The 27,138-nt window shown below is 42.7% G+C and overlaps 1 protein-coding gene across 1 annotated transcript in view; it reads right to left on the bottom strand.

Annotated features, from left to right (window-relative positions):
• csmd3b (CUB and Sushi multiple domains 3b) overlaps nt 1-27,138 on the bottom strand; it is an 815,905-nt gene that overhangs the window by 20,426 nt on the left and 768,341 nt on the right. The window contains exons 59-63 of the mRNA XM_061908578.1: nt 25,553-25,735; nt 25,296-25,472; nt 9,992-10,171; nt 9,749-9,922; nt 9,479-9,652 (exon numbers count right to left, since the gene is read on the bottom strand). Of these exons, the coding sequence (XP_061764562.1) occupies nt 9,479-9,652; nt 9,749-9,922; nt 9,992-10,171; nt 25,296-25,472; nt 25,553-25,735 (888 nt within the window). The remainder of the gene's footprint in view (nt 1-9,478; nt 9,653-9,748; nt 9,923-9,991; nt 10,172-25,295; nt 25,473-25,552; nt 25,736-27,138) is intronic.

The following is a 27,138-nucleotide window of genomic DNA, read 5'->3' as shown; positions in this document are numbered from 1 at the left end:
CACTTGTTTACCTGTGTCTCACCTGTCTTGTAAGGGGTGCTGGAAGCCGGCAGACCCGTCAGCAATCCTGTTCTGTCTCCCTGTAACGTTTGTCTGATCTTGAATTGGATTGTGCTGAAAATTTAAATTTTCCTATCTAATGTAATGTAATGTAATGTAATGTAATGTAATCTAATCTAATCCAATCATTAGTCTGTCACCCTTCTTCTTCAGCTCCCTCTTTACTCATTTGCTGGATTTCTCCTCCTCCATCACTTTCTTCATTCTATTACTGCCTCCTCTTTCACCTCGGTTGTTCTCTCCATCCCTCTTCACTCACCTCCTTTATCATTGTTTCTCACCTATACCTGTTTAAATATTTCACTGGCTCTCTCTTCCACCTCCACTTTACTTCCATTCGTCTAATTTTGCTCTTTTACTTCCTTCTTTATCTCCGTCGCTTTTTCCTCATTTACTTCCTTTCCCTCCATTTGTCACTTGTCTTGTCACTTTCTGTCCCTTCTTTTTCTCCACTACTGTCTCAATCTTGTCTTTCATCTCCCATCGCTCTCTTCTTCTTCTTCTTCTTTTCCCTTGCATCTTCCTCATACATGTTTCAAGTGTGTTTGCTTGGGGAAAAAAGTTGTCCACAAGTCACCTTGAGCTAGTAGAGAATACAAAGTGTGTGATGTCTGTGTGTGAGTGTGTGTGTTTATTAGACTAACACTCCAGTCATGATGAGTCAGCGTACTTGATGCTCAAGCACCCACGTGCTTCCAAATCAGACATGTGAAAGTGGCGCTTCAACGCATCACATGCGGCGCCGGCAACATTGACCCGCCGGGACCGTTTGTAACGTGCGGCGAATATCCCGTCTCATTTATTGGGCCTAATCCTTTGGATGATGACGGCGTTTGAAGTCGGCTGTGACTCGTGAAGCCTTTGACTAAATGCTGATAAGTCAAGTCACAGCTGCTTTATGGCGCCGCATCACTTAAAGAAGCCGAAATGTTATTTTGTTGATCCGCGCCCTGAGCCGTCAAAGCTATGCTTACTTAAAAACAAGGCATTGGTGCATTATTAGCAACACTGTCTGGTCAGTCTTTGATTATTACACCCGCGAGTCTGTGTGGCTTTGATGAGCGGCAAGCCGCTAAACCAGGAGTGAAACACGAGCGCCGCCTGCAATGCTATGCGTCGGTGGGCCATTAGTTGCCCTGATCATTAGGCGGAGGAATAAGAGACAGCGGTGGTGTGGAAGGCTCCCCTGGTGAGCCACAAACAAGTTGACATAAATAATATGAGACAAGTACACGCCATGATCTGTAAAAAAACATTCTGTAAGATTGGATTCCAATACCTCATCACTTTTAACCTCTGCCAAAGCGTTACAATCTCAATCAGCACTATATTTCACACCTTCTGCATAATTCCATTTGTATCGACAAGAGTCATGATTTGATCATGTCTCTGCCTTAACACAAAGTTGTTATAAACAATAGTAGTTACAGTCAGACACTGGAATCAGCAAAGCTTAATATATAAAAAAAACACTCAATCAGTATCAAATATAACCATGAATACAAAAAAATCTTGATAATTTAGACAATGGCAAAACTTAGAAAATATTGTAAAACATAATACAATTGTTAATAAAATATATATATTTAGTCGAGGTTTCTGTGGTTTATCCATCATACAGTGGTCAAAAGACACACACACACACACACACACACACACACACATATATATATATATATATATATATATATATATATACATATATATATATATATATATATATATATATATATATATATATATACATATAGACAAAGAGCAGCTGGAAGACATTTATGAAGAAGAAAAATCATGGACCCAGATTTCCCTCGCCCGGACGCGGGTCACCGGGGCCCCCCTCTGGAGCCAGGCCCGGAGGTGGGGCACGATGGCGAGCGCCTGGTGGCCGGGCCTGTTCCCATGGGGCCCGGCCGGGCACAGCCCGAAGAGGCAACGTGGGTCACCCCTCCAATGGGTTCACCACTCATAGGAGGGGCCATAGAGGTCGGGTGCAATGTGAGCTGGGCGGCAGCCGAAGGCAGGGCACTTGGCGGTCCGATCCTCGGCTACAGAAGCTAGCTCTTGGGACGTGGAACGTCATGTCACTGGGGGGGAAAGAGCCTGAGCTAGTGCGCGAAGTCGAGAAATTCCGGCTGGATATAGTCGGACTCACTTCGACGCACAGCAAGGGCTCTGGAACCACTTCTCTCGAGAGGGACTGGGCCCTCTTCCACTCTGGCGTTGCCGGCAGTAAGAGGCGACGGGCTGGGGTGGCAATTCTTGTTGCCCCCCGGCTCAAAGCCTGTACGTTGGAGTTCAACCCGGTGGACGAAAGGGTAGCCTCCCTCCGCCTTCGGGTGGGGGGACGGGTCCTGACTGTTGTTTGTGCTTATGCACCAAACAGCAGTTCAGAGTACCCACCCTTTTTGGGAACACTCGAGGGAGTACTGGAACGTGCCCCCCCGGGTGATTCCCTTGTCCTACTGGGAGACTTCAACGCTCACGTTGGCAACGACAGTGAAACCTGGAGAGGCGTGATTAGGAAGAATGGCCGCCCGGATCTGAACCCGAGTGGTGTTTTGTTATTGGACTTTTGTGCTCGTCACAGTTTGTCCATAACAAACACCATGTTCAAACATAAGGGTGTCCATATGTGCACTTGGCACCAGGACACCCTAGGCCGCAGTTCCATGATCGACTCTGTAGTTGTGTCATCGGATTTGCGGCCTCATGTTTTGGACACTCGGGTGAAGAGAGGGACGGAGCTTTCTACCGATCACCACCTGGTGGTGAGTTGGCTGCGATGGTGGGGGAGGATGCCGGACAGACCTGGGAGGCCCAAACGCATTGTGAGGGTCTGCTGGGAACGTCTGGCAGAGTCTCCTGTCAGACAAAGTTTCAATTCACACCTCCGGAAGAACTTTGAACATGTCACGAGGGAGGTGCTGGACATTGAGTCCGAGTGGACCATGTTCCGCACCTCTATTGTCGAGGCGGCAGATCGGAGCTGTGGCCGCAAGGTAGTTGGTGCCTGTCGGGGCGGCAATCCTAAAACCACTTTGTGGACACCAACGGTGAGGGATGCCGTCAAGCTGAAGAAGGAGTCCTATCGGGTTCTTTTGGCTCATAGGACTCCGGAGGCAGTGGACAGGTACCGACAGGCCAAGCGGTGTTCAGCTTCAGCGGTCGCGGAGGCAAAAACTCGGACATGGGAGGTGTTCGGGGAAGCCATGGAAAACGACTTCCGGACGGCTTCGAAGCGATTCTGGACCACCGTCCGCCGCCTCAGGAAGGGGAAGCAGTGCACTATCAACACCGTGTATGGTGCGGATGGTGTTCTGCTGACCTCAACTGCGGATGTTGTGGATAGGTGGAAGGAATACTTCGAAGACCTCCTCAATCCCACCAACACGTCTTCCTATGAGGAAGCAGTGCCTGGGGAATCTGCGGTGGACTCACCTATTTCTGCGGCTGAGGTCGCTGAGGTAGTTAAAAAGCTTCTCGGTGGCAAGGCCCCAGGGGTGGACGAGACCCGCCTGGAGTTCCTTAAGGCTCTGGATGCTGTGGGGCTGTCTTGGTTGACAAGACATCGCGTGGACATCGGGGGCGGTACCTCCGGATTGGCAGACCGGGGTGGTGGTTCCTCTCTTTAAGAAGGGGGACCAGAGGGTGTGTTCCAACTATCGTGGGATCACACTCCTCAGCCTTCCCGGTAAGGTTTATTCAGGTGTACTGGAGAGGAGGCTACGTCGGATAGTCGAACCTCGGATTCAGGAGGAACAGTGTGGTTTTCGTCCTGGTCGTGGAACTGTGGACCATCTCTATACTCTCGGCAGGGTTCCTGAGGGTGCATGGGCGTTTGCCCAACCAGTCTACATGTGCTTTGTGGACTTGGAGAAGGCATTCGACCGTGTCCCTCGGGAAGTCCTGTGGGGAGTACTCAGAGAGTATGGGGCATCGGACTGTCTTATTGTGGCGGTCCGTTCCCTGTACGATCAGTGCCAGAGCTTGGTCCGCATTGCCGGCAGTAAGTCGAACACATTTCCAGTGAGGGTTGGACTCCGCCAAGGCTGTCCTTTGTCACCGATTCTGTTCATAACTTTTATGGACAGAATTTCTAGGCGCAGTCAAGGCGTTGAGGGGTTCCGGTTTGGTAACCGCAGGATTAGGTCTCTGCTTTTTGCAGATGATGTGGTCCTGATGGCTTCATCTGACCGGGATCTTCAGCTCTCGCTGGATCGGTTCGCAGCCGAGTGTGAAGCGACCGGAATGAGAATCAGCACCTCCAAGTCCGAGTCCATGGTTCTCGCCCGGAAAAGGGTGGAATGCCATCTCCGGGTTGGGGAGGAGACCCTGCCCCAAGTGGAGGAGTTCAAGTACCTAGGAGTCTTGTTCACGAGTGAGGGAAGAGTGGATCGTGAGATCGACAGGCGGATCGGTGCGGCGTATTCAGTAATGCGGACGTTGTACCGATCCGTTGAGGTGAAGAAGGAGCTGAGCCGGAAGGCAAAGCTCTCAATTTACCGGTCGATCTACGTTCCCATCCTCACCTATGGTCATAAGCTTTGGGTCATGACCGAAAGGATAAGATCACGGGTACAAGCGGCCGAAATGAGTTTCCCCCGCCGTGTGGCGGGGCTCTCCCTTAGAGATAGGGTGAGAAGCTCTGCCATCCGGGAGGGACTCAAAGTAAAGCCGCTGCTCCTTCACATCGAGAGGAGCCAGATGAGGTGGTTCGAGCATCTGGTCAGGATGCCACCCGAACGCCTCCCTAGGGAGGTGTTTAGGGCACGTCCAACCGGTAGGAGGCCACGGGGAAGACCCAGGACACGTTGGGAAGACTATGTCTCCTGGCTGGCCTGGGAATGCCTCGGGATCCCCCGGGAAGAGCTAGGCGAAGTGGCTATATACATACATATATATACATACATATATATATATATATAAACATATATACATACATAAATATATACATATATGCATACATACATATATACATACATACATGTACATATATACATACATACATGTACATATATACATACATACATGTACATATATACATACATACATGTACATATATACATACATACATGTACATATATACATACATACATGTACATATATATATATATATACATATATATATATATATATATATATACACACACATACATGCATATATACATACATACACATATATATATACATACATGCATATATACATAAATACATACACATATATATATACATATACATACATATACATATATATATACATATACATATATATATCTATATACATATACGTATAAATACATATACGTATATATATTTATACATATACATATATATATATATACATATACATATACCTATATATATATATATATATATATATATATATATATATATATATATATATATATATATATATATATATATATATATATATATATATATATATTGTCACGCCTGTAAGATATGTTTTGGTTTCGGTCATGGTATGTTTAGTTTTTGGACATTCAGTCACGTTTTTCACTTCCTGGTTTTATTTGTTTCCTTGCCAACGCATTAGTTCCCACCTTGTCATGCCCCTGCCCTCAGTCCCACACCTGTTCCTGATTTATCACAGCCAGTATTTAAGTAATTTTTTTTTCTGTTCATCATTCTGGGATCTTCACACTCGAACGCACCCTAGTACCCATGCTAGTGTTTTTGTTTCACGTTTGTACTGTTTAGCCAAGTTTCTTCCTCCATTGTGAGCGCTTTTTGTTGTTTATTTGTTTATTAAATAAACAACCATGTAGTCACGTCCACGCCGCACTCGTGCTGATTCTCATTTGCATCGAAGAAACAATCCACGTCCAAGCCATGTTGTGACAGAAGATCCCAGCAGAAGTTTCTTTGCAGGAGATCTGCACGAGGAATCTCTCTCCAGCCACGAGAAGCAGGTAACGTTCCTTCGGCTCGTCGCGGACGCTCAGCCATGGGCGTATGAGGACGACGAAGTAGAGCTGAGCGATGAGGAGCTTCCTTCCGGCGCGATGGAAGCATGGGGCCAACTTCTGGCGAAAGTGGCGGATGCAGAGGACCGCTTCCGCCCCCACTCACGGACCATCCGGATGTCCTCCCCAGCACCTGGCTCATCGCGCGGTGACGACACACGCCCTGGGACGCCAGCGCCCCGGCGGCGGCCCGGAGCTGCGCACAGGCACGCGCAGAAGAGGGGCAGGACTTGTCCCTCAACGCTGACTGACAGGCTCGTCCCGTGCGACTTTTTCTCCCCTCCCAAGGCACACATTTTTTTTTCTGCAGATAGTCAAAATGAATCCAAAGTTCATGCCGCACCCCCCATGACTCAAGTCCCCCCCCCCCCAAGCCACATTTTTTTTTCAAAAAATCAAACCAAGACATATAAAAGAAAAGGACAATTATAGAATTTAAAGGGGAAGATTTTGCCCTCCTCCTCACCGCCCTCCGCCCTCCCCAAAAGACAGTTCCAGATCACGGTCAAAGTGTCTGGAAGCCACTCCTTGAGGGGGGGCTGGGGATGGGAGCTTGTGGGTTGGTTCTGCCCGGTGCGGTTCCAAGCCACAGCGACCAGCACGTCCCCCACCTCCAGTTTTTAGGCCGGTTTAGCTGCAGCTTTCAGCAAGTCCACGTCCAGCTCCAAGACCAAGTCCACGTCCAGCTCCAAGACCTAGTCCACGTCCAGCTCCAAGACCTAGTCCACGTCCAGCTCCAAGACCTAGTCCACGTCCAGCTCCAAGACAAAGTCCAAGTCCACGCAAAAGTCCAAATCCACGCCAAAGTCCAAGTCCACGCCGCCAAGCGCCGCCAGTGCCAGCTCCACGCCGCCAAGCGCCGCCAGTGCCAGCTCCATGCCGCCAAGCGCCTCCAGTGGCAGCTCCATGTCGCCAAGCGCCCCCAGTGGCAGCTCCACATCGCCAAGCGCCCCCAAGCAGCTCCAAGTCGCCAAGCGCCCCCAAGCAGCTCCACGTCGCCAAGCGCCCCCAGTGGCAGCTCCACGAAGCCAAGCGCCCCCAGTGGCAGCTCCACGTCGCCAAGCGCCCCCAGTGGCAGCTCCACGTTGCCAAGCGCCCCCAGTGGCAGCTCCACGTCGCCAAGCACCCCCAGTGGCAGCTCCACGTCGCCAAACGCCCCCAGTGGCAGCTCCACGAAGCCAAGCGCCCCCAGTGGCAGCTCCACGAAGCCAAGCGCCCCCAGTGGCAGCTCCACGAAGCCAAGCGCCCCTAGTGGCAGCTCCACGACCAAAGCCAAGTCCACAACAAACGCCAAGTCCACGATCAACGCCAAGTCCATGACCAACACCAAGTCCACGTCAAACTCCAACGCCGTCATCACGCCGAGCGCCAACGCCTGCCACGTTGACGACGCTTCCGCCGCCTTGTCAGCCGCCTTGTCAGCCGCCTTGTCAGCCGCCTTGTCAGCCGCCTTGTCAGCCGCGGATGTGGAGACTACGTGGGTGTCCACCACGCCAAAGATGCCGACCTCGTCGGCCACAATTATGGCCACTAAGTGGTCGTCCGCCACGCCCTCCTCGTCGGCCACGGTTGTGGTTTTTACGTGGTCGTCCGCCACGCCAAGAGGGTCGGCCACGGATATGGCCGTTCCCGGGTCGCCCACCTCGGTCCTCCACGCGTCGCCGCCACCTGACTCTTCCCCGATGGATACGGGGGCACGTGGTTTGGCGATCCACCCCCATGTGCCCCTCCCGCCCTCCCATGACTTTTAATCACAGTTTTCTTTTGGGGTTTTTGGACATCTAGAAGCTGTCTTTAACGGGGGGTCTCTGTCACGCCTGTAAGATATGTTTTGGTTTTGGTCATGCTATGTTTAGTTTTTGGACATTCAGTCACGTTTTTCACTTCCTGGTTTTGTTTGTTTCCTTGCCAACGCATTAGTTCCCACCTTGTCACGCCCCTGCCCTCAGTCCCACACCTGTTCCTGATTCATCACAGCCAGTATTTAAGTAATTTTCTTTCTGTTTATCATTCTGGGATCTTCACACTCGAACGCACCCTAGGACCCATGCTGCACCCCCTTCACGCCCTCGTTTATCTGCTTCATGCCTTGCTACGCTGTTCATTTTGTCCAAGTAAGTCTTTGTTTATAGTTCATAGCCAATTGTTTTTTGTGCAAAGTCCTTTAGTTTATGTCCATCATTTCATGCCATCGAGCAGGTGTTTTTTGTTTCACGTTTGTACTGTTTAGCCAAGTTTCTTCCTCCATTGTGAGCGCTTTTTGTTGTTTATTTGTTTATTAAATAAACAACGATGTACTCACGTCCACGCCGCACTCGTGCTGATTCTCATCTGCATCGAAAAAACAATCCACGTCCAAGCCATGTTGTGACATATATATATATATATATATATATATATATATATATATATATATATATATGTAGGGATGAATTGGCATCTGTGTTTTTTCCCTGACCTAACGTGTGTATATGTATATGTATATATATATATATATATATATATATATATATACACACACATACATATATATGAATAAATATATCAAAAATTAAGATTCATTAATTATTAAATCATAAAATAAATAATTTCAGGGCATTCAATCGATCATAAACGGACTGTTTGGGTTGTCCTAGAAGACGTTACACTTCTCATCAGAGTAGGCTTCATCAGTTCGTGCTCACAGACTTCGATTGGTCAGATCTGGTCTTAGACTTAGAATGGTGAGATCCAACGGCTGTTGCCATCCACACATCCATTTTCTACTGCTTGTCCCTTTTGGGGTTGCGGGGAGTGCTGGGGCCTATCTCAGCTTCATTCAGGCGGAAGGCGGCGTACACCCTGGACGAGTCGCCACCTCATCACAGGGCCAACAGAGATAGACAGACAACATTCACACTCACACACTAAGGCCAATTTAATGATGCCAATCAACTTATCCCCAAGTGCATGTTTTTGGTGCCAAAACCCCAAATATTTATACTCTACTACGACCAGTCTGATAGTCAGCAAATGTTCTGCCACACAATACCTCAATGCTAAAGAGGGGAAATTACACGACGACTATCATTGGCTTTGACAGTAGGATTGCTAATTTGCATCAAAACAGTTGTTTTCATCCTAACCCAGGCACACCCGCCCGGCTTTGGAGTATGAATATTTTTAGTGTTTTAGCACCAGCCACTAGACTAGATCCGATCAATCTAAGTTTATGAGCATGAAGTGATGAAGACTACTCGGATGAGAGGCAAAACGTCCTCAAAGACAAACCAAACAGTCCAGTTGTTAGGATTGAATACCCTGAGATGACTATGTCCTGAATGAATGAGAACATTCATAGACAATAAATATTGGATTTGCCTTTTTAAGATCCAACTTCTGTATTCTACAATTCCATAAAGTTCTATAGCAGAAATCTAGTAAAATAATACCTATACAGCGAGGCTGGGTGCCGCTCCAGCTTCCGTCACTTTCGCAGTGTCTGGTTGCCGAGCCCACCAGGATGAGCGGTGGCGTGCAGGTGAAGGTCACTTCTGATTGATAGATGAAACTCCGCCCCTCTCTGGAACCGCCGACTGGCATACCAGGGTCACCGCAAAACTTGGCTACATGCATCAGAACAGACACGATTGGGATAAGTACACAGATTTATTTTGGGCATGGTGGTGAAATGCATTGTGGGTTGGCTATAGCTCGCTTACGTAAGCACTGAGGCAGCATGCCGCTCCAGGTGCCGTTGGACACGCAGGTCAGTACGGCCGGGAAGGAGAGCTCGTACCCTGGCGAGCAACTGAAACTCACGCTGCTGCCCCATTCGAAGTCACTGCCCTGTAGTACCCCGTTGCTGACCACAGGGGGAGCCGTGCAGGTCACCGCTGGTGGGAAAGGTATATTTTCATGATACAAGCGAAAATGTATCATACTAGCAAGAGTAAGTCCCCTACCCGTGCACATAGGCATTATCCCGCTCCACGTCCCGTTCTGGGTGCACATCCTCACAGGGGAGCCATCCTCCTCTATCCTGTAGCCCGGCTGGCACTGGAACGTGATGTTCTGTCCGATTGTGAAGTCCTCGCCGTAGCGCAGGCCATTCGCCGGCACACCTGGGTCTCCACAGTTGATCACTAGAAAGTCCCAGAAAAGAGTAAATGATATGATCTATGGTCGTCTTTTGGTTGCCTTTTTGTCCACAGTTATATTTATTAAATGTTTTTGAAACAAAATTTACGTGCCAAAATTGGTATATTAGTCTTCATTCGTTTTTTAAAGTTAGCGCATGCAATCGAGCTGACTGTTATTGCAACCTGATTATTCTCTTATTCTTAAATAGTATCATAATCAACTAGAGCAGGGGTGTCCAAAGTGTGGACTGGGGGCCCATGACACATTTAAAAAATTAATATTACAGAAAAACGGGGACGGTGTGGCGCAGTTGGGAGAGGAGTCGTGCGCAACATGAGGGTCCCTGGTTCAATCCCCCCCTAGTACCAACCTCGTCACATCCGTTGTGTTCTGAGCAAGACACTTCACCCTTGCTCCTGATGGGTGCTGGTTAGCGCCTTGCATTGCAGCTCCCTCCATCAGTGTGTGAATGTGTGTGTGAATGGGTGAATGTGGAAGTAGTGACAAAGCGCTTTGAGTACCTTGAAGGTAGAAAAGCGTTACACAAGTACAACCCATTTCCCATTTAAAAAACATAACAATTTGAATAAAAGCGCAAACAGGTGTAATTTAACAAGAAAATGTTGCAATATTGCGGTCATTGCTTAAATCTCGCGACCCCGAGAGGGACAAGCGGTAGAATATAATTATACATATAGAATACAGGTATATATATACATATATATACATATATATGTATATATATATATATATATATATATATATATATATATATATATATATATATATATATATATATATATATATATATATATGTATAAATATCCATCCATCCATCCATCCATTTTCTAAGGCTTATTCCCTTTGGGGTCGCGGGGGGCGTTGGTGCCTATCTCAGCTACAATCGAGCGGAAGACGGGGTACACCCTGGACAAGTTGCCACCTCATCACAGGGCCAACACAGATAGACAACACTCACACTCACAATGAAGGTGGGAAGAAGCCGGAGTACCCGGAGGGAACCCACGCAGTCACACGGAGAACGTGCAAACTCCAAACTCCACACAGAAAGATCCCGAGCCCAGGATTGAACCTAGGACTACTCAGGACCTTCGTATTGTGAGGCAGATGCACTAACTCCTGTTCCGCCGTGCTGCCCATATATATATATATATATATATATATATATATATATATATATATATATATATATATATATATATATATATATATATATATACATATATACATGTACATACATATATATATATACATTTACATATATATATATATATATATATATATATATATATATATATATATATATATATATATATATATATATTTCACTTTAATGTAAATGAATGTGACAGACCGCCACAGAAGAAATTATGCAACGTCTAAAGTTATTTTTTATTTTTTTTTACTTTTACGGCACAATTCCAACAGGTTTTAAGCCAGCAGGATAAAACTAAGGAGAATCAATTGTAAAACGACACTAAAAAAATAATATCAACATAGATGATTATGCTATTATTCTATACCGTCATGGTGACCACCCCCAACCGCCACAGGTATTTTGGCAGTTGAGGGGAAACCCTGTATGTATATACAGTGGTGGTCAAAAGTTTACATACACTTGTAAAGAACATAATGCCATGGCTGTCTTGTGTTTCCAATCATTTATACAACTCTTATTTTTTGTGAGAGTTATTGGAGCACATACTTGTTAGTCACAAAAAACATTCATGAAGTTTGGTTCTTTTATGAATTTATTATTAGTCTACTGAAAATGTGACCAAATCTGCTGGGTCAAAAGTATACATACAGCAATGTTAATAATAGGTTACATGTCCCTTGGCAAGTTTCACTGCAATAAGGTGCTTTTGGTTGCCATCCACAAGCTTCTTGTTGAATTTTTGACCACTCCTTTTGACAAAATTGGTGCAGGTCAGCTAAATGTGTTGGTTTTCTGACATGGACTTGTTTCTTCAGCATTGTCCACACATTTAAGTCAGAACTTGGGTAAGGCCATTCTAAAACCTTAATTTTAGTCTGATTTAGCCATTCCTTAACCACTTTTGACGTTCGTCTGGGATCATTGCTCTGTTGGAACACCCAACTGAGCCCAAAACCCAACCTCCGGGCTGATGATATTAGGTTGTCCTGAAGAATTTGGAGGTAATCCTCCTTTTTCATTGTCCCATTTACTCTCTGTAAAGCACCAGTTCCATTGGCAGCAAAACAGAATCAGAATCAGAATCAGAAAAACTTTATTAATCCCCGCGGGGAAATTCAAATAAGATAGTAAAAAAGGCCCAGAGCATAATACTACCACACCATGGTGTTCCTGGGATTAAAGGCCTCAACTTTTCTTCTCCAAACATATTGCTGGGTATCGTGGCCAAACAGTTAATTTTTTGTTTCATCTGACCACAGAACTTTCCTTCAGAACGTCTTGTCTTTGTCCATGTGATCAGCAGCAGACTTTAATTGAGCCTTAAGGGGTCGCTTCTGGAGCAGGGGCTTCCTACTTGCATGATAGCCTCTCAGTCCATGGTGATGCTAAACACGCTTGAGTGTGGACACTGACACCTGTGTTCCAGCAGCTTCCAATTTATTGCAGACCTGCTTTTTGGTAGTTCTCGGTTGACTCTTGATCATCCTGACCATGGCAGGGGCAAGAGGGGGCAGAGCCCCCTTAAATAAATGTCTTGCCCCCTCAAATCAAAATTTGAGAAAGCAAATTTTAATAAACTCACAAAATTACTACATTACAAGTTGACAAAATTATCTGCACTAGCGGAAAAATCCGCCGAAAAAGGGACACACACGATATAGTAGTGTCGGCTTCTCTCTCATCCCTCCCTCCGCTGTGCGTGTATTCAACATTCCACAGGCTGCGCAGCAGACACACACCCGCACACACCCCTCAGCCCTCAGTAAACATCCAATCACTGTTGCAGTATGAAAGTAAAAGAAAAGGAAAAGTTGTCTACATTTATCATATACTTGTTAGGATGGGTGTATTTGTGTACTCTTATCTGTCATAAACAGGTTTATCGTCGCGGACTTTCGGTGCTACGGAGTCTTTATTTTTTTATTTTTTTTTTTTATTACAATTTGACGAGAGCAGTGACAGCGGAGGCTCTGAGCCAGAGGCGTCACTAGACCTAATACTGTACTGGGGCACAAATAATTCATGTAAGTGTGCAAAACGCGCAAGCAAAAACATTTTTAGCTCTTATTTATCATAATAAATACATAAATAGTGCTTTAAACTATGAAATCATATCAGATGATGTTGTATGGATCTTTGATTAGCCCCCTGAAATTAACTAATGCCTTTGACCTACTTGTGCACTTTTTTACTCCAGACTTCTAAACTGCTACTGGTAAAAGCCAAAAAGGAAGCGCAATGAATCTTTTTGAAATATATATTGCAGTAATCATCTGCAAATTTAACATCTACAAAAGTAAAACAAAAAATAAAGCACCCCTACATCTCTAGGTTCTTTTATATTATTTAATTTCCATTTATGGCAACGTGGCTAATCCCATTTTAAATAAACAAAACTATAAAATATACACAAAACAATAAAGCCACAGTAGTAAAATAAATGAACAACTGTTGTGTGTCCGTTCAGGGAATCATTTTCTGAGAAGTAAACTGTAACGTCTCCTTTCCATTTTTGCAAAGTGGTCAATCACTCTGGACAGACATGGAAATATTACAGTAACTGTTATACAGTTGACCAGTGGTTCCCAACTGCTGGGTCGTGACATAAAAGTGGATTGTGTGTCATTTTCAGTGAGTCACAGTCAGATGTGTGCATGGAAAAAAAAAAGTTTAGGGAGAAAAAAATCAAATTGTGGCAACAAAACCAGATATTTTTAGCTATTTTTCTAGTGACTATTAGTGAGTATTTTAACAAAAGGCAAACCGACTAACAAGTTGGAGGAGGACTCAGGACAGAAATGGAAATATATTTTTTAAAAATCTAAACGGGGCAACACAACCCGATATTTTCAGCCATCTTTCTGAAAACAAATACAGAAATGTTACTATTTTTTCTGGAAACCAAACCAGATGCTTTAGCTGTAGCCATTTTTCTGGTGACAAAACAAGATTATTTTAGTCAAAGTCACACCGATTAACAAGACAAGTCTACTGTGATATTTTTCTGTGAAATAAACTTGAATGATTTAAAAATTTGGCTCACGACTTGATGATATGGAAAAATGTTTTTCTTCCTGAAGATAAACCATTTGAGAAGCACTCAACTCACACATGCTTACTCGAAATCATCATTGATGCAGAACCAGCAGACAATAACCAACATTATGTTTCATGTTCATTGGAAGTTCCCCCGACAGCTCGTACAGCTAATGAATATGTTTGTCTTGATACAAGGAATAATGTTAGCTAACTTAGCATCAACTTAAGACAATGATGTTGCCTAGCTAGCTGGGACTTCACTTACATCTCTCATTCCTGCTGCTTCTTCTCTGCTGCGGGCGAATAACTTTCTTAAATCCATCTAGGAGTTAAAGTGTGAGTCAAATCAAAATCAAAATTATGTAATTAACAAATTGTTGTTGGCTAACGTTACCTACCTCAGCAGTGATTCTCACCCCCCCCCCCCCTCTCTCTCTCTCTCTCTCAACCGAAGTCTCGATCCACAGGTGAATAAATTACCATATTAATTAGCCATGTGCTCATTGTTTCGTGGAGTGAATACAGTAGCAATCAATTACCATACTAAGTAGTATGTGCGCTGTTGTCTATGTTATGTAGACTTAAAACCCTGAAGCGTTGTTTTTTATTGGTGAATTTTTTACTGGGGCACTGCAGATCAACAGTGGGGCACGTGCCCCAGTGAAATCTGTCTGGCGACGCCCCTGGCCCACATCCACTGCATGTGACAAACTGAAGACAAGTGACCTGTGTCTGACAGACCCCTACGTAAAGCCCCGCCCAGGCTGTAGTCCTGTACTGTTGTTGTTTTTCTTCATGTAATCATAGCAGTTTTTTTCTGTTGTTGTTCAAGCTTACTTATTTTCTGCTCCAGCTTCCAGCAGCTCACAAAGAAAAAGTTAATGCTCTGTAATGCATCCATTTTTCAGAGCATTTAAAAAGTCTAGTCCTGCTCCTGCGTGTAGTAGTAGCAATGGCACTACTGCTAATACATCAGGGACAGCAGCTAGCAATACTGCACCTTTAGCACCAGCAAGCACTGTTTCTCCTGCACCAGCTCCCTCTGTCCCCCCAACAAGCGCTCCCCCAAAGCAGCCTGCTCAGCTACCCAGTGACTTAAATGGCAACGCACCATCTCAGCCAATACTGGGTGGCTACCCGAAGCGTGCATTTGGTACAACATTAAGATCATTCAATCCTGCCTGGTACCGCACACGACCATGGCTAGAGTATTCTGTGGTGCGAGACGCCTGCTTCTGTTTCCCCTGTCGGAAATATGGCAGCGCTGTTAATGTTTCCCCCCCTGAGGGATTGCCACCTTATTGTAGTCAGGGGGTTTGCGTGCCTCAGTGACCGTGAGAGCTATACCAGCAGGAGCTTGGTCTTCAGATGGGACACCCAAGTTGGACAGGTCTGAAGGTAGAGGCCTGACAAAGTGCAATCCACTACTCCAGGATGGGGTTGGACACATAGCTAAAGACCCATTTCAATGAAGAAAGCATCGTTACTATAAGCACAGGAAAAAAAGTGCTGGAGCATAATGTGTACACATGATGCCCCCTTCACATTTCTGACTGCCCCCTCATATAAGCATGCCTAGACCCGCCCCTGATCCTGACCAATTTTCTCTCAGCAGCAGTTGATGGCTTGCGTTTTTACTGACAAACAAGTATGTGCTCCAATCACTCTATCACAAAAAAATAAGAGTTGTTGAAAGTATTGGAAACTCAAGACAGCCATGACATTATGTCTTTCACAAGTGTATGTAAACTTTTGACCACAACCGTACAAACCCTTTTGGCTGTTTTTTTGACACTAACATGTCTCATGCAATGTAACACAAAATTTTGGGGACTTTTGGTAGATAATTTAGTAACATTATTATCATTGAAAATGTAATGTAAAATTATATAACATGCATGCAAAGAATTCAGAAAACATTTCCTGTTTGGCAACTCTATCCAGTCGCCACGCCCGCACAGGTAATATACTTACGGTGTTGTGACTGACCTCTGTTTACATCTGTCACGTCAACAATATACCTTCTCGCTGGTTAATAATAAATGCTCTAGAACTACAACCGGTTCGGAACTATCAATGTTCAGAACTATCAATGTTCGGATTGTAATGATCCAAATATGATTAGCAGCAAAGTGGACTTTTGTCAACATTGTGGCTGGAGGAGTGAACCAAAGCAACTGCAAGTAAGTTAAATTGATGGTTAGCAAACTAGCAAGCTTGTTTCGGTGCTCCTGATCTTCTGCTCATCCTGTAACTCAGTGAGGCATTTAGGCAAGAGGAATACTAGGGACGGCGTGGCGCAGTGGAACAGTGGCCGTGCGCAACCCGAGGGTCACTGGTTCAAATCCCACCTAGAACCAACCTCGTCACATCCGTTGTGTCCTGAGCAAGACACTTCACTCTTGCTCTTGATGGGTGCTGGTTGGCGCCTTGCATGGCAGCTACCTCCATCAGTGTGTGAATGTGTGTGTGAATGGGTAAATGTGGAAGTAGTGTCAAAGCGCTTTGAGTACCTTGAAGGTAGAAAAGCGCTACACAAGTACAACCCATTTATCATTTATATAACAGCGAATACCTGCGGTAGAGGCGAGAGTTCAACAAATTTTGTTTGGATTTTAATTTTTTTTTTACATTTCATTAAAAAACGCGGAAATTATTTTTCGATGCAAAAATTAATGTTTAAAAATGCAGATTTCCGGGTTTCCGCAAACATTTTAAATGCCTGTTAAAGGCCTCTTCTCTCATAAAACACCTCTCAATTGCAAACACTGGATATATGAAAGTTAAAAAAAGTAATGCATGTATTAATTTTCCCAAGTGATTAAATATATTTATTAACTAATCATTCTGTTACTTTTAGTGGAAAGCAATCAGTAACAGTAAATTACTTTTTTAAAGTGATTTTTCCTACACTGTATATCATATAAAAGGAGTGGGAAAGGAGGACGCAATTACTAGCATAGCTATGTGAGCTACAGGTTAACATAGAAGCCACATTTCTTAACTACTTACATTAATATATCAAAGTTAAAACAGTTACACATTAATTACTTTCTCTATTAATTATTTTAGATCTGTTAAAGACTAATTATGTTGGTAGTTCAATTACTTTTTCTAGGACATAACGAGTATCCATCACTCCATCCATTTTCTTCCGCTTATTAGAGGTCGGGTTGCGGGGGCAGCAGCCTAAGCAGGGAAGCCCAGACTTCCCTCTCCCCAACCACTTCATCCAGCTCTTCCCGGGGGATCCCGAGGCGTTCTCATGCCAGCCGGGAGACATAGTCTTCCCAACGTGTCCTGGGTCTTCCCCGTGGCCTCCTACCGGTTGGACGTGCCCTAAACACCTCCCTAGGGAGGCGTTCGGGTGGCATCCTGACCAGATGCCCGAACCACCTCATCTGGCTCCTGTTGATGTGGAGGAACAACGGCTTTACTTTGAGCTCCTCCCGGATGACAGAGCTTCTCACCCTATCTCTAAGGGAGAGCCCCGCCACACGGCGGAGGAAAATACCCGTGATCTTATCCATTCGGTCATGACCATAGGTGAGGATGGGAACGTAGATCGACCGGTAAATTGAGAGCTTTGCCTTCCGGCTCAGCTCCTTCTTCGCGACAACGGATCGGTACAACGTCCGCATTACTGAAGACGCCGCACCGATTCCGCCTGTCGATCTCACGATCCACTCTTCCCTCAATCGTGAACAAGACTCCTAGGTACTTGAACTTCTCCACTTCGGGCAGGGTCTCCTCCCCAACCCGGAGATGGCATTCCACCCTTTTCCGGGCGAGAACCATAACAAGTAACTGTAATCAATTACTTTTCTCAAGTAATTTTCGGAACAATAGCAGCACCAGAACCATTGTTGCAAGAGCAGGAAAAGCAAACTGTTCAGTCAGCACAAAAAGAGCTGATGAGTTGATTGTAAAGCAAGTGAGTTTCACAGCAACAACATGTTAAAAGGCATGTAGAGGTAGACAGAACTGCCCGTGATACTTCAATGCAGCTTAGTTTCTTTTGGTTGAAAGCGAAACAAGCAGCAGCCGAGGTATTCTTAGGCCTCTCGGTGGAATCACATTAACATTCCCCTGACTGTACCTATAAAGCAGCGTCCTTCATAGCCTTAATAGGCATTTGAAATTCCTCTAGAGCCACCACCGCTTGCTGACATGACTATTAATAAATGTCCTGTAATCTTTTTTCCTTTAAGCCGGATGTTTCTTCACATTATGTCCAAGGGTTTGGTTTTTGCTTCATCAGCATTTCTTTCAACCTTATACCTTTGCACTTACTGTAGCATGTTAATGTTAGCGCATTGATATGAAGCACCGCACCAGCGACGTTTATTAACACGTTTACCTCGCCGGTTATGGATCCCGCTTTTTCCCCGGCCGTTCTCTTTTCCCCAGTGTTCATTAAGCCAATCATTTAAAGTAAACACAGATCATGGCTACTCGCCTCATTCTTTAAACGTCGGTAAGAAGAAGGCCAGGCACGTTCCATTACTCAGAAACTAAAGAGTATAATTCAAAGCAGGCTTGGAAGAAGAGCACAACCTAATAATCACACATCAGGACATTGGCAGCAGAAATGTGATAGTACAATAGCTCAGCTCTAATGGTAAATATTTCCCGTAAGTAAACGCATGTAGCCTGACCTCAAAGCGCTTTCATGACGTTCACGCTTAAAATAAGTGAAAATACTTTTACTGATACTTCTTTTCAATCGACTGCAGTGTCCTGTAGTCGCCTAGGGCCTCACGTAGTCAGAGTTGGGTCAGGCGTACGTTCAAATCCAGAAACCTTCTAACGCAAGAAAAAATTCAGATGTATTAAAGTTTTTGCAAACTCAAATCCAAGCAGATTTCCTTGTCACACTGCCATCAACAGAGAATTGATGGACTTGATAACCCAAAACAAGCTGACAAAACAGAAATGGTCGGTTCAGAAATGAAGGTGTAGAAGACAATAAATGTGCGTGGCCAAAACTGACTTGGGACAATAAGTGCTGCACCCTGTTTGAAAAGATAGTTGCTGCAATTTTTTTAAAACTTTAGAAGAGCTGGGTGACTCTGATTAACCCCAATATAAATATAATTGTTTATACCATAGGCTGCTCACAGCCAGATTTGACTTCTGTGTAAAAATGATGCAATATTTGGTTTGCAATCTTTTATATTTAAACATGACGGCTTTATCAAAAATACTTTCACTCTTGTTTGATTACTCAATTTATTATTACAACACAAGGGAGCTACTTGCGGTAAAAGCCACTTGACAAAAAAGCAAGCCATTCCTTCGGTGCCGTTATGCCGCACCCACCGGCGGATCCTGCCTGCTCAACTGGCCAATCTGGTGCTGCAGTCACAAGAAAACATTGTGACAGCAATAGGTGGCAACATGATTACCTGGCTCCATTTACTGCAGAGCTGGGCAAATATTTTGACTCAGGGGCCACATTTAGAGAAAACATGTGTCTGGGGGGGCAATGTGTAGCTGTGTATAAATCATATATAGACATTTAGCTGCACAAATCTGCTGTACAATATGTTTGTTTGGGTCCCTTTTTTCAGGAACACGAATACCAAAAGTCACAATGTCCGATACAATTCTAAAAAAGCTTTGACCGACCACCTCAAAAAAACGGAATTGAATCTTAGTTATTTTAATGAATGGGACACCCAAAATGTACCTTAAAATAAAGAAAGTGGGATTTACAATATTAACTATAAACAATAAAACGCTGAATATTAACAACAACAACTTGATAGACATATTTTGCAACGAGCACAACAAAAATGTTACAAACATCAAAATATCAATACAAAGTGTGATAAACACTAGCTATATGATATACATTTATAAAAAAATTATAAATTCTATGCAGACATTTTTTGTAAATATTTGCTTCTGCATCTGTTCCTGATACATGCGTTTTGGGCTGGCTGCTCTTAAAACAACCCCCGCCCACTCTTCTTTGTACCTCATCTGAGCTGCTATAACGTAGATTACCGTCATAACTTGTATAACACTCAAAAGCACAGCTATCAACCATTGAAATACTTTCTATAGTTCAAGACTTACGGCCATTTGAAAACAGCACTGCATGTCATAAAGGCGGCTACAGTTTTGATGTTAAAGGTCTAAAAAAATTATGTAGACTGACTGGCAGGCCGGATTGAAAATCTTAATGGGCTGCATGTGGCCTGCAGGTCATATTTTGCCCAGGTCTGATTTTGTGGTACACCAAAAAAATAACTTTATTAAAATACAGTGTATTATTTTTCTATATTCAAACACAGTGTTACTGTTCAAACTCTGTGTAATGTTACAGTGGCCAAAATAGTAAATATGCTTTAGAAATAAAACCTCTGCTTTGTTTTTTAATGAATACTTAGGCCTACTATGCTAATGTATTTTGATGTTGGTCTTAAAGGTGCTACTTGGAGAGCCAAGTTTTTTTTGAGGTGGTACTCTGTGAAAAAAGTTTGAGAACCACTGGTCTAGCAAAATTATTAGACGTCTTTGCAAATATTAATATGAATATATAACATTAAATGCATTGGCGTAAAAGTGAATTTTGTGTCCTTGGCTAAATCTATTTCCCATTGTTGAAATGAAATGTTGGCAAAGCCCAAACGACGTGTGTTGCAAAGTATCCACAGCCTCTAGAAATGTGCGTATGTAAAGCATGAAGTGAGCGTGAGAAACCACACATTTCCATGTCAAGTTCATACTTGATATATTTCGTCTTTGCCATAAAAAAAGGCATAAGCAAGTTTAATGCATGAGACCCCAGGTGCGTGGTTATCAAAAGAAAATAACCGCAGGCCTCACAAATTGGCAGCTGTGGCTATAGGCATTCTCCCGATGTAGTTTTTTATTTTTTATTTAAAGAACCCATAGCGACCATCCAGACCTATTTTAATTAAACAGTCGGATTCCCCTGGTCCGCACCAGTTCTAAGTCAGCTGCTAGGCGCCAAGTTCGCATTATCTATTCGTTTCTCCTGAAAATAAATCAAATAGTCATTTCCCATTAAATGTATTACTCTTGGAATGCTCCCTTTCAATTACCAGACTCGATATGTCCTCACATAGACAGTGTGGATAAAGGCATAAACAATTGTTATTTTCATTACATTGTTGCATGTTTTTGTTGCTTTGGTACATGATTACTTAAAAACTGATATGGTTAACATTATGAGCAAAAAAAGAAAAGTACAAAACATTCTCCCTTTCCGGACTTCCCTGCACTTTCGTTTTCTCTTCCATGCACACTTGAGACTGTGACATGCTCTTTCAGCATTTCCTCAACCGCCTTGAGATAAACATCAATAGAAGAGGACGCAAAACAGAATATTGGCTACTAACACTCAGTTTTTTTGTTTTTGAGCCCCATGTTTGCTCTTTTTCTGTTTTCCGCGGGTTCTAACCCAGTCTTTTTCCTCTCTACAATTTTTTTTTTTTTTAGGAGCGCATTCAACCCTTAACGTTGTTTACATTTTAACTCTGACCAAAACCCTTCTTCTTTCAAATCAGCTCATCCCAATTTGTGTGCATCAATTTGAGGGGAGAGGTCCATATTTTCTTCATTGTTCCATTATTTGGAAATGTATGCTGACCCCCTCTTTAGCTGTACTGCTGCAATCTGCAGCAATGCATCCGGCAGATATATTTGATCATTCCTTCAAATCCAGTGAGAAAATTAGAGCAGTCTCCAATCAGGGATTTTCAGAGTCAAATTTGATTTGTTAGATTTTGCCCATAGTCAACAATCAGTCGAAATGATGATGTTTTTTTAAGAGAAAAATCAGACTAAGATTATCTATTGTAATGTAAAGTAAACAAAACATCTGATTTGCTACTTTTTCCACCTCAAAAAAGGTTAACCCACAGTTTGTAAGGGTCTCAGCCTTGGTGCAGCTTTAAGAGGTCTTCAAATTTCACTAAATAAAGGAAGTAAAAATTGTAAAAAAGTTTCCGTAGGTGAACCAGCGGAAGGATTATTACCTTTGCAAAAGAAACGCTACAAGTTTGGCGCGACGCGATTCGTACTGTGTCCAATTACCAGTGCAGCGAATTTAAGGTCTGACAGCAGCACGTCTTGACACGCCTCGATTACATCCCAATGTGGAAAAAAACCTCTTAATACAATTAGTAAAATACCATTGTTTACAGACAAGTTTCGTAAAATGAGATGAGGGGAGCCAAAACACAACCAGCTGTGTGCATGATGTCACACCAGGAAGCAGTGATCGATCTCTCGTGACAGCCAAAATTAAAAACAGATATTAATCATTTCTTATTCTCTGAAAACTATTTGTTTGCACACAAGAGTATTTTACTAATATTCAAAGAAGATATGATGAACTCAATCGATTTATTGTCCCAACACACCTGCTGTACACGGGGGCCTCAGCAGGTACTTAATGCACCTTCCTCCCACGGAGAAAGGAGGGGGATTTAATATCCAAAGATTCGACTGCAAGGTTAATAATCGAATCCTACTCCCATAAATCAAATCATTACAAACACATACCATGCAATATGAAATTGGGCGCTGGGCTCAGATGGTCGAGCGACCAGGGTTCCTGGTTCGATTCCAGCTTCCGCAATCCTAGTCATTGCCGTTGTGCCCTTGGGCAAGACACTTTACCAACCTGTCCATCAGTGCCATCAACACTGGTTTAAATGTAGTTTTAAAAATGCAGATAATGGGTTTCACAATGTAAAGCGTTTTTAGTCTCTGAAGAAAAAGCTCTAAATAAATAAAATTCACCTTACTTCACGTTACAAAATGTGCCGAAACTTATTAGAAAACAAGCCTGTCATCACTACTGGGTCTATTTCGGGAGAATTTGACATGTAGGCATAATTTTTCGGTCCAGAACGATGAAGTAAGTGCCAATGTTGTCAAAGTGGCTTTTTAACTCCACAAGATGGCACCAGAGGTGGGTAGTAACGCGCTACATTTACTCCGTTACATCTACTTTAGTAACTCTTGGGATAAATTGTACTTCTAAGAGTAGTTTTTATGCAACATACTTTTACTTTTACTTGAGTATATTTATAGAGAAGAAACACTACTTTTATTCCGCTCCATTCATCTACATTCAGCTCGCTACTTGCTACTTTTTTTAATCGATCTGTTAATGTTTCAGACAGACCTTCAAAGTAGGATCCACGCATGCCTGCGTTTCACCAATCACATGCAGTCACTGGTGACCAATCAAACAGAGCCAGGCGGTCACATGGCCGTCACACATAGAACCCGACTTAAACAAGTTGAAAAGCTTATTGGGGTGTTACCATATAGTGGTCAATCGTACGAAATATGTACTGAACTGTGAAATCTACTAATAAAAGTTTCAATCAATCAATCAAAAGTGTAAAGGAAAAAAGACACTTTTTATTTAAACCGTACTTCCCGTCAAAAGCCTATAGACTGATCGCACAGTTTCTGTCTTCACAAAAAAAGTGTCGCTCCATTGCGCCTGCGCTAACAAAATAAGAGTCTCCAAAAGCCAGCGCAAACAAGCTAGCAAGCTACGGAGTTTGCGGCCAATGTATTTCTTGTAAAGTGTATAAAAACAAATATGGAAGCTGGACAAATAAAATGCCAAAAATCAACGACTTTTATGTGGTATTAGACAGAAAGGAGGAACTTTTATTCTCCTCCATTTGAAAACGTGGAAGTTATCAACACTACTGTCTGATTCCAATCAATGCAAGTCATCAGAATCAGGTAATTCACAAACTTATATTCTTGTCTTCATGAAAGATAGGAATCTATATGTTAAACATGCAAGTATATTCATTAAAACACCTTTAACATGTGAACAAAAAGAGCAAAATAAATAAATATATGTATATATATAAATGTACGTATGTATATATATATATATATATATATATATATATACTGTATATATAATATAAATATGATATGTGTGTCTATGTATATGATATGTGTGTGTATGTATATGTATACATGAGGTAGATTACCTCGACTTGGTCATTTATTAAGTAATTGATTAACGTTGAAAAACCTATTGGGGTGTTACCATTTAGTGGCCAATTGTACAGAATATGTACTGTACTGTGCAATCTACTAATAAAACTTTCAACCTATCAATCAATCAATGCCTACTGAGCCTATGGTGCTGTTAAGTTATTGTGGCTCAATGTGCCTTATTTTTTTATTTTAATTTATTATTATTTAATATATAGTATTGTTTTAGTTGCTTAAGAGATATTCCTGGCTCTGAATTTGCTCATTGCTATTTTTATGTTGTGTGCATTATTTGTTGCCGTAATCATTAAACAAACAGGTTACTCATCAGTTACTCAGTGCTTGAGTAGTTTTTTTCACAACATACTTTTTTACTTTTACTCAAGTATATCTTTGGGTGACTACTCCTTACTTTTACTTGAGTAATACATCTCTAAAGTAACAGTACTCTTACTTGAGTACAATTTCTGGCTACTCTACCCACCTCTGGATGGCACTAGCTGGATTTGAAGTATCTTGAGCAGCATGACTGATCTCTGCATGCACTTCAAAATGTTGCCACTTATTCTTGGTGTAAAACTCATGCATAACTTGCTGAACTGTTGTTTTCAATTATGAACTTATCAGCAGTAGTTTTGCTGACTGAGCAGTGTGCTCCTTAACGCTATTATAACAATGTTGCTATTGCTGCTCGTTATGCAATTTACTTGTTCATAAATGGTGCAAAGAAAGCTAAATGTTCCTTTCCACTTTCTTACACATCCCAGATTACTACTATAATAGAAAGAAATAACAGCCTCTCACTAATTATTATCTGCTTCCAACTAACGACATGCCAGCAATGCACTTTATGGGAAGTAGACGCCCTGGCGGCTATGATCACAATATCTTACTGGTACAGTTGGGCTGCACTGCCGACCACGTCCCGTTAGCCTGGCACTGTCTGGTGGTGGCGCCGGTGAGCAGATAGCCGTCCATACAGGAATAGATAACGGAGTGTGAAAAGGTGGTTCCGTCCAGGCGAAACACTCGCCCGTTGCTGGGAGCGCCAGGGTTCCCACACTGAACAGCTGCAGGATAAGACGACAACAAGAAGTCAGTATTTTAGCCACTTTCCCAAAATGTCTGAAGTATTTTGTGTTTGTCGTACGTTTACAAAACGGCTGTGTTCCCGACCACGTCCCGTTGGGAAAGCACATGCGCTCCGACGAGCCGATGAGATCGTAGCCCTCGGTGCAGGTGAAGTAGACCTTTGAGCGGATACGAAAATCCGTTTGTTCCCTGGATCCATGGGAGGGCACACCGGGGTCGCCGCAGGAACCCGCAGTGTCACCTGCAAAGAGCAAAAATACAAATTAATTTGGTTTTGAAAATAACTTTATTTTGAAAAACAAGTCCTGAATGATCAAAGATCTGTATGATCCTATTACTGTTTTTTCCTGACTATAGAGTGCCCCAATATAAAAGCCACACCCACAACATTTTAGAATATTTTTTTTTTTTTCCAGATATATACATTGTGAAATTAAATATTTACACAGAACTATTCTGTAAATGTTTATTTATGTACCTTAATTGTTTGCAAACAGTGCCTGTAACTCAAACAAAACAGAGTCATTGTCATGGACCCACAAGCTGCAGAAGCTAGCTCTCCAATCAACTAAACAGATTAAATAACTCTACGGTGACATTTTGTTGGATTTACTGGGGGATTTGTGAAACTGAAACAATACGTTTTTTACTGTAATGTAAGTTAATAAAAATACCACAGACACTTGTGAATGTGTTAGCAATAAGCTAATGTTTACAACGCTACCTTAATTACATTATGATAGCACGTACAAATATGCATGAAAACATTCCCACAGACACCAAATGTGATTATTTAGTAAGTATGAATTATTTCAGTTAGATTGTAAAACTTCAAACCTTGCTTGGGGTGACAAATAAAGAAACCATACGAGTAGAAACGCTATGGACGAGTAGTAGATGAAATGGCACTTATATTTACGGTTCAAGGCACAAAACAGAAGAAAATACTGGAGACTTTCAACCCACATAACCAGCAGTGAGCAAACTTGTCCAAAAGATGGCACCATAGCACAAATAATAACACACATGTTCAGTCTCTGTGTCAGTGTTGCTAATATGTAAGTTTGTTTTACTCAAAAGATTATGGCCATTAACAAAGAAAAATCTAAAAATTAGTCGCAGGGTTCAAAGTTAGAGAAAAAAATAGCGGGATTACAAATGTATTTTTAAGCTCTGAAGTAAGAACGCAAAGTGTAAGTATAAGCAATGTCATTTAAAATATATATTTTTTTAACATTGGGAATAATATATGCACAGAAAAAACTACGAGAGCTTTCCAGAATGATCTGAGGGATAAAAGTTGGGACAATGTATACAGTGAAGATGTAAATAATGCATATGGCAATGTGTTTAATACGTTCATGGTAGTTTATGAAAAAACATCGTCAATTGAAACAATGAAATAGATAGCAATAAAATGTGATGCTACAGCATAACTACAGCACTCGACACAATCAATCACAATATTTTAATAAAGAAATTACAATGGTATGGCATCAGATGGTTGTTCTTGAACTGGGTAAAAAGCTACATAACCAACAGGAAGCAATACATGAAGATAGGAGAACAAAGGTCTACGGAGCTGAAAACACATTGTGGCGTACCTCAGGGATCAATACTAGAACCAAAATTATTTAATCTTGA

This window comes from Nerophis ophidion, linkage group LG08 (genome assembly GCF_033978795.1).
Source record: "Nerophis ophidion isolate RoL-2023_Sa linkage group LG08, RoL_Noph_v1.0, whole genome shotgun sequence".
Taxonomy (NCBI): domain Eukaryota; kingdom Metazoa; phylum Chordata; class Actinopteri; order Syngnathiformes; family Syngnathidae; genus Nerophis; species Nerophis ophidion.
This window is presented reverse-complemented; position numbering and strand designations above follow the sequence as displayed.